The sequence below is a fragment of the Rhinopithecus bieti genome, unplaced genomic scaffold, assembly GCF_001698545.2.
Source record: "Rhinopithecus bieti isolate Rb0 unplaced genomic scaffold, ASM169854v2 scaffold_7681, whole genome shotgun sequence".
NCBI lineage: Eukaryota > Metazoa > Chordata > Mammalia > Primates > Cercopithecidae > Rhinopithecus > Rhinopithecus bieti.
In genome coordinates, this window is record NW_016806571.1 from 8539397 (window position 1) to 8547868 (window position 8472).

At 40.2% G+C, this 8472-nt stretch overlaps 1 protein-coding gene across 1 annotated transcript; it reads left to right on the forward strand.

Annotated features, from left to right (window-relative positions):
• Positions 1 to 6275: 6275 nt before the first annotated feature.
• On the forward strand, positions 6276 to 7637 carry LOC108532758 (heterogeneous nuclear ribonucleoprotein A1-like). The gene has a single exon (XM_017877039.1). It carries the CDS (start codon positions 6337 to 6339, stop codon positions 7297 to 7299), a length of 963 nt encoding a protein of 320 aa, XP_017732528.1. The 5' UTR covers positions 6276 to 6336; the 3' UTR covers positions 7300 to 7637.
• The last annotated feature ends 835 nt before the right edge of the window (positions 7638 to 8472 follow it).

The following is an 8472-nucleotide window of genomic DNA, read 5'->3' on the forward strand; positions in this document are numbered from 1 at the left end:
CCCTTGTTTGTTTTTTTTTTTTTTTTTTTTTTTTTTTTTTTTTAGACGGAGTCTGGCTCGGTCGCCCAGGCTGGAGTGCAGTGGCCGGATCTCAGCTCACTGCAAGCTCCGCCTCCCAGGTTCACGCCATTCTCCTGCCTCCGCCTCCCAAGTAGCTGGGACTACAGGCGCCCGCCTCGTCGCCCGGCTAATTTTTTGTATTCTTTAGTAGAGACGGAGTTTCACCGTATTAGCCAGGATGGTCTCGATCTCCTGACCTTGTGATCCGCCCGTCTCGGCCTCCCAAAGTGCTGGGATTACAGGCTTGAGCCACCGCGCCCGGCCAAGCCTAGGGGTTCTTAAACAATGACATGCATAAGATTCATTTCAATGTGTGAAAATACAGCTTCCTGGGCCCACACCAAGAGATCGACATTCAGTGGAGTTGCATAGGATTCTGGAGTTTCTACATCTAATAAGCAACCCAGTGATTCTAATCTACCTGGAATAAGAAATCAGATTCAATGAGCATACTTATTAAAAATGCAAAATTTGTTGAGACCCACTACTTTTGTCACACAATAGTTCAACTTTATTCTGATTCAATGGAATTTATAGAAAGACGTTTGGGTACTTAAAGGTCTGGGTCATGTTCTTGTGTGGTTGGGGGTGGAGAGAGAAGAGGAAGCTGTCAAAGCATAAAACCTTCCCAGCCCTCCCCTTCTAATCACAACTCATCAGAGAGCATTTTGCACAGGGAGATCAAAGTCCCTGGCCGAAGAGAGGTTGAAAGACTTTGCTGTTGTAATTCTGGGGCAGAGGTGCTTGGATATAAATGAGCCCTAACTGTGGGTTTGGGGGACCCTGCAATGTAGAAATGTAAACACAGATGTCAGGCCTTTCATCCCCATTATATAAACATACCAGCTGCCAGGGGAAGAAGGAGAAACCCTTCAGAATTAGCTGCATTTTTTTGCCATCTAGAGTATAAAAATTGGCTTCACACTTGAATTTCCACCAGCAACTCGAAGCATTGTTGACCAGAGTAGGGCTAACAATGGAACATCATCCACAGTCTGAGTGGCTCTTCTCTCTAGGAGACGTTCAGTTATTACCATTCTCTGACATATGGGTGGCTGTTCCAGGAAAAGAGAATGAGAAGAGGTGGTGGCACCCTTTCACAAAATCCCTAGACTCACGGAGAGGGGCTCTTAAAAAATGGGTGGCCATTTTGTTTCCAGGGTTCTACAAACCAAGAGTCTGACTAAGATTTATAATCCTTATTGACCCAGATTTAGGGAAAATGGAAGAAGCAAACTCTTAAGAGTTTTTGTGAGAAAAACTGAATAGCTTCCAGGAAAAGAGGATATGATTATTCCAAAGCATGAATATTTGAAGGGCCACAGCTGGTTTAGCCACAACAAAACCACAACAGACCTCCTCTCACACTATTAAATATATATTTTTTTTTAAAAAAGGAAATGATGGAAAGAACCATTTCTGAAAAAAATTAAATGTGCAAAAAAGTATAATGGGAAATGCATTTTACAATAAAACACTTCAATCCATGGAGAAATGTGTCTTCAATTACATCTCAAGCTAGCATGCCAGCTTGCATATGCACGTAAGTCTCGTGTTTTCCACAGAGCCTCAGTTCTGAAAGACCCAAAGTGTTGTAGCAAAAGCATATGAAGAGTGTCTTTTCACTGGAACAGAGATGGCCTTTTTTTCTGAAAAAGCGACAGTCAAATACCTTCTGGCAATGGATATGCTCCTTGTTACATTATTAGCAATACCCATCAACCCAAGATGATAAAAATGAATCTGAAATTACCAAGCAACCCATATATGTGAACTTATTGGACAGAGGCCATTGTGGTTTAGGACACATTAGTTCAAATAAAATGTATTCCTTTAAAAATGATTCATCATAGTATTGTAAAAGGATTATCACAGTGGGCTTTTAAAATAACATTTTTTAAGAATGGATCGGCTAAGCCAGCTGTATGTAATAGAAGATCCAATCAATTCAGGATAAATGCATCACAGGTATTAACCAGAAATGTTTTGCTGCTGATATTTAGCTTATAAGATACTATTTTCTACAGTCAGTTATGGACTACAATTAAACTCAAATCTATGTAGACAGTATCTTCTACTCACAAGTAGATTCGTTCAAGAAGGCTATTCTTAAATCCATTTGCTTCTAAGTTCAAAAGATTACAGACAATGCATTTGTACACCCTTTTGCTTTTACAAGAGCATTCTAGATGTTGATTTCATTGCTTCTGTCCTCTTCTTGTTTCAAAATCTCAAGTATGTATGTGTGTGTATGTGTATGTGTGTGATATGTATTGATATGTATGTGTTTATGTATCCAAAATAGTACCTCAAACAGTACACACACCAGAACATCTCAATATTTCAGACTTCAAATGGCTATGCATGACAGCCAGTGCCACCTGTGCATGCAGGCAGAGTTGACTTTCCTTTGTTAGGAATCTGAAAGTTCCTTAGGTTGAGTAAGTAATGTAGCTTATGTAATTCTTAATTTATACATTAACATGGCAAAGATATGCATAATAATTTGGTTCCAGTGTAACTCTGCAGGTTGATCTCTCATCCATTCTATGCTGCATTCAAACTGTTCTATTTGTTTTATTTTTTCGTCCCTCTAGAGTACCGCTTTCTTCTCTTCAATTAATAATTTTTTTTTATTGATGACCTATTATGTGCTAGGCATGGTTTTAAGTTCAGAGGACACAGTAGTGAATCAAACAGACAAAATTCCCTGCCTTCTTAGAGCTTATGTTCTAGTTGGGGGAAAGACAAAATAAATAAATATGTAAAATATATACTATGTCAAATAGTCGTAAATACTATGCAACACATGCATGGAAGATGGAGGAGTTGGAAGGGAGGAATTGACACTTAAAATGTGATGGACAGGCATTCAGAGAGCCTGCTTGCCTGGTTCAGCAGCCTGAGCCACTACACCCTTCCTATGCAGAGATCTTGGTGCAAGGGGTGCGCTCTGCTCCCCAGTCTAAGAGTTTTCCAAGCATCTGCAGCACCCACTCTCCTGCATTAGGAGTTTAGGCCACCCTGCATTCCCGCACAGAGAACTTCGTGCAAAGGAGGTTTTCCAGCTCCACACCTAGCACTTGGTGGCTGCCCACTAGATTCTCCCTCAGTGGTGGTGCCTGTGCCTGCCATTGGAGGACCTGTAGGCAGACCTGCCCAGTCTGACTCTTCCCTTTGTGACTCTTGTAGGCCCCCAGGGCTGAGTAGGGAGCTCAGACCACTTTCATTCCAATCAGCTTATTGCCTGAGGCAATAGAGAACTTCAGTCATTAAACAAGGATCAAATATACACCTAGTTGAGTTGCCCCCAGCCGGTTCTTACCTATAAGCACCATCTACTGGCTTGTAGGTCAAACTGCACAGCCCTATATAAAATCAAAGCCAAAAGACCCTACATCTCTACTAAAAATACAAAATTACAAATACAAATACAAATACAAAAATTAGCCAGGCATGGTAGCACGTGCCTGTAATCCCAGCTACTTGGGAGGATCACTCGAACCAGAAGGCAGAGGTTGTAGTGAGCCAAGATAATGCCACTGCACTACAGCCTGGGTGACAGAGGGAGATTCCATCTAAAAAAAAAAAATTCAAGACAAGATTGAAAATCAACACAAAGAAACTTCTAAAGCAATCCAAGAAATGAAGGAAAATATAAACATCTTAAAAAGAAATCAGCCAGAAGTTCTGGAATTTAAAAACTCACTTAAGGAATTTCAAAATAGAATTAAAATTTTGTCAATAGACTGGACCAAGAAGCACAAAGAATTATGGATCTTGAAGACAAGTCTAGTCTTCCTTGTTGGATAACAATAAAGAATAAATAATTTTTAAAAATGATCAAATTCTTCAAGAAATAGGAGATTATGTAAAGGGACCAAACTTATGAATTACTGGCATTACTGAGAGAGAAAGAGAAAGAGTAAACAACCTGGAAAACATATTTGAGGGAAGAATTCAAGAAAAATTCCCTAAAATTGCCTGATGGGTGGACATCCAGATACAAGAAATACAGAGAATGCATGTGAGATACTATAGCAAATAAACATCACCAAGGCATATAGTCACCACACTATATGCATTGTCCAAGGTCAATGCTAAAGAAAATATCTTAAAGGCAGCTAGAGAAAAAAAGTCAGATCACATACAAAGGGTATCCCATCAGGCTACCAGTGAATTTCCCCACAGAAACCTTATAAGCCAGGAGAGATTGGGGGCCTATTTCAGCATTCTTAAAGAAAAGAAATTTTAATGAAGAATTTCACATGCCGCCAAACTAAGTAAGCTTCATAAGCAAAGGAGAAACAAAATCTCTTCCAGATAAGCAAGCACTAAGAAATTTGTTACAACTAGACCAGCTTTACAAGAGATTCTTAAGTGAGTTCTAAATATGGAAACAAAAGAATAATACCTGCTACCTCAAAAACACACTTAAGTCCATAGCCCACAGACCCTATAAAGCAACCACACAATAGAAACTAGAAAGCGGCCGGGCGCGGTGGCTCAAGCCTGTAATCCCAGCACTTTGGGAGGCCGAGACGGGCGGATCACGAGGTCAGGAGATCGAGACCATCCTGGCTAATACGGTGAAACCCCGTCTCTACTAAAAAATACAAAAAACTAGCCGGGCGACGAGGCGGGCGCCTGTAGTCCCAGCTACTGGGGAGGCTGAGACAGGAGAATGGCGTGAACCCGGGAGGCGGAGCTTGCAGTGAGCTGAGAGCCGGCCACTGCACTCCAGCCTGGGCGGCAGAGCAAGACTCCGTCTCAAAAAAAAAAAAAAAAAAAAAGAAACTAGAAAGCAACCAGCTAACAACTTCCCAGTGGGATCAAAATCTCACATAACAAATTAACCTTGCATGTAAATGTTTTAAATATCCCACTTAAAAGGTAAAGAGTAATAAGCTGGATTAAAAAACAAGACCCAGTTAGATGCAGTGGCTCATGCTTATAATTCCAACACTTTGTAATTCTGAGGTGGGTGGATCACTTCAGCTCAGGAGTTTGAGACCAGCCTGGGCAACATGGAAAAACCCTGTCTCTATGAAAAATACAAAAAATTAGCCAGGCATGGTGGTGCACACCCAGCTACTTGGGAGCTGTGGTGGGAGGATCACTTGAGCCTGGAAGGTCAGGGTTGCAGTGAGCCAAGACTGCACTCCAGCCTGGCTGACAAAGTGAGACCTTGTCAAAAAAAAAGAAAAAAAAGTTAAAAAAAAAAAAAGAGAGAAAAAAAAGAACAAGACCAGTCTGTCTGCTATCTTCAAAAGACTCATCTCACACATTATGATGCTCATAGGCTCAAAGTAAAGGGTTGGAGAAAGATCTACCATGCAAACAGAAAACAAAAACGAGTAGGAGCTACTATTCTTATACCAGATAAAACAGACTTTAAACCAACACTAGTAAAAAAAGGACAACAAAGGGAATTACATAATAATGAAGAGTTCAATTCAACAAGATGGCTTAACTATCCTAAATATATATGCACCCAAAATTGGAGCACCCAGAACCATAAAACGAATACTTCTAAATCTACTAAAAGACTTAGGCAGCCACACCATAATAGCAAGGGACTTTAATACCCCACTGACAACATTTGACAGAACATCAAGGCAGAAAACTAACAAAGAAATTCTGGACTGGACCAATTGGATCTAATACACATCTACATAATACTCCATATATCAACCACAGAATATACATTCTTCTCATCTGCACATGGAACATGCTCCAAGATTGACTACATGTTTGGCCATAAAGCAGGTCTCAATAAATTTTTTAAAATATCAAAATTATACTAACCATACTCTCACACTACAGTGGAATAAAAATATAAATCAGTGCCAAGAAGTTCTCTTAAAGCCACACAGTTAAATGAATATTAAAAAATTTGTTCCTAAATGACTTTTGTATTAAACAATGAAATTAAGGTAAAAATCAAAACAATCTTTGAAATAAATGAAAACAGAGGCAAAATATACCAAAATCTCTAGGTGCAGTAAAAGCAATGTTAAGAGGAAACTTTACAGCATTAAATGCCTACCTCATAAAGCTAAAAAGATCTGAAATGAACAATGTAACAACATACCTAGAGGAAGTACAAAGACACAGACACACAAAAAGCTAGCAGAATAAAAGAAATAACTAAAATCTGAGTAGTACTGAATAAAATTGAGACCCAAAAATTCATGCAAAAAATCAACAAAACCCCTTTCTGCCCGTGGATGCCGCCAAAGAAGCATCGTTAAAGTCTCTCTTCTCCCTGCCGTCATGTCTAAGTCAGAGTCTCCTAAAGAGCCCGAACAGCTGAGGAAGCTCTTCATTGGAGGGTTGAGCTTTGAAACAACCGATGAGAGCCTGAGGAGCCATTTTGAGCAATGGGGAATGCTCACGGACTGTGTGGTAATGAGAGATCCAAACACCAAGCGTTCCAGGGGCTTTGGGTTTGTCACATATGCCACTGTGGAGGAGGTGGATGCAGCTATGAATGCAAGGCCACACAAGGTGGACGGAAGAGTTGTGGAACCAAAGAGAGCTGTCTCAAGAGAAGATTCTCAAAGACCAGGTGCCCACTTAACTGTGAAAAAGATATTTGTTGGTGGCATTAAAGAAGACACTGAAGAACATCACCTAAGAGATTATTTTGAACAGTATGGGAAAATTGAAGTGATTGAAATCATGACTGACCGAGGCAGTGGCAAGAAAAGGGGCTTTGCCTTTGTAACCTTTGACGACCATGACTCCGTGGATAAGATTGTCATTCAGAAATACCATACTGTGAATGGCCACAACTGTGAAGTTAGGAAAGCCCTGTCAAAGCAAGAGATGGCTAGTGCTTCATCCAGCCAAAGAGGTCGAAGTGGTTCTGGAAACTTTGGTGGTGGTCGTGGAGGTGGTTTCGGTGGGAATGACAACTTCGGTCGTGGAGGAAACTTCAGTGGTCGTGGTGGCTTTGGTGGCAGCCGTGGTGGTGGTGGATATGGTGGCAGTGGGGATGGCTATAATGGATTTGGTAATGATGGAAGCAATTTTGGAGGTGGTGGAAGCTACAATGATTTTGGCAATTACAACAATCAGTCTTCAAATTTTGGACCCATGAAGGGAGGAAATTTTGGAGGCAGAAGCTCTGGCCCCTATGGCGGTGGAGGCCAATACTTTGCAAAACCACGAAACCAAGGTGGCTATGGCGGTTCCAGCAGCAGCAGTAGCTATGGCAGTGGCAGAAGATTTTAATTAGGAAACAAAGCTTAGCAGGAGAGGAGAGCCAGAGAAGTGACAGGGAAGCTACAGGTTACAACAGATTTGTGAACTCAGCCAAGCACAGTGGTGGCAGGGCCTAGCTGCTACAAAGAAGACATGTTTTAGACAAATACTCATGTGTATGGGCAAAAAACTCGAGGACTGTATTTGTGACTAATTGTATAACAGGTTATTTTAGTTTCTGTTCTGTGGAAAGTGTAAAGCATTCCAACAAAGGGTTTTAATGTAGATTTTTTTTTTTTGCACCCATGCTGTTGATTGCTAAATGTAATAGTCTGATCGTGACGCTGAATAAATGTCTTTTTTTTAATGTGCTGTGTAAAGTTAGTCTACTCTGAAGCCATCTTGGTGAATTTCCCCAACAGTGTGAAGTTAGAATTCCTTCAGGGTGATGCCAGGTTCTATTTGGAATTTATATACAACCTGCTTGGGTGGAGAAGCCATTGTCTTCGGAAACCTTGGTGTAGTTGAACTGATAGTTACTGTTGTGACCTGAAGTTCAGCATATTACCCAAGCAAAATCATGGAATTACTGGTTATAAAAGTGATTGTTGGCACATCCTATGCAATATATCTAAATCGAATAATGGTACCAGATAAAATTATAGATGGGAATGAAGCTTGTGTATCATCCATTATCATGTGTAATCAATAAACGATTTAATTCTCTTGAAAAAAAAAATCAACAAAACCAAAAGCTTGGACTTTGAAAGGATAAACCAGATGGATTAAGTGCTAGCTAGATTCACAAAGAAAACAATAGAAGATTTTTAAAAAACACAGAATCAGAAACAAAAAGGGTGACATTACAATGACCCCACAGAAATACAAAAGATCTTCAGAGATGATTATGAACACCTGTATGCACACAAACTAGAAAATGTAGAGAAAATGGATAAATTCCTATAAATACACAAACTCCCAAGATTGAATCAGGAAGAAATTGAAACACTGCACAGATCAGTGTTAAGTTCTGAAATTGAATCAGTGATAACACTTTTTAAAAACCTGTCAACCACAAAAAGCCCAAAACCAGATACATTCACAGCCAAATTCTGTAAGATGCACAAAGAGGAGCTAGTACCAGTTACACCAAAACTATTGCAAAAAATTGAGGAGGGGCTCATCCCTAACTCATTCTACAAA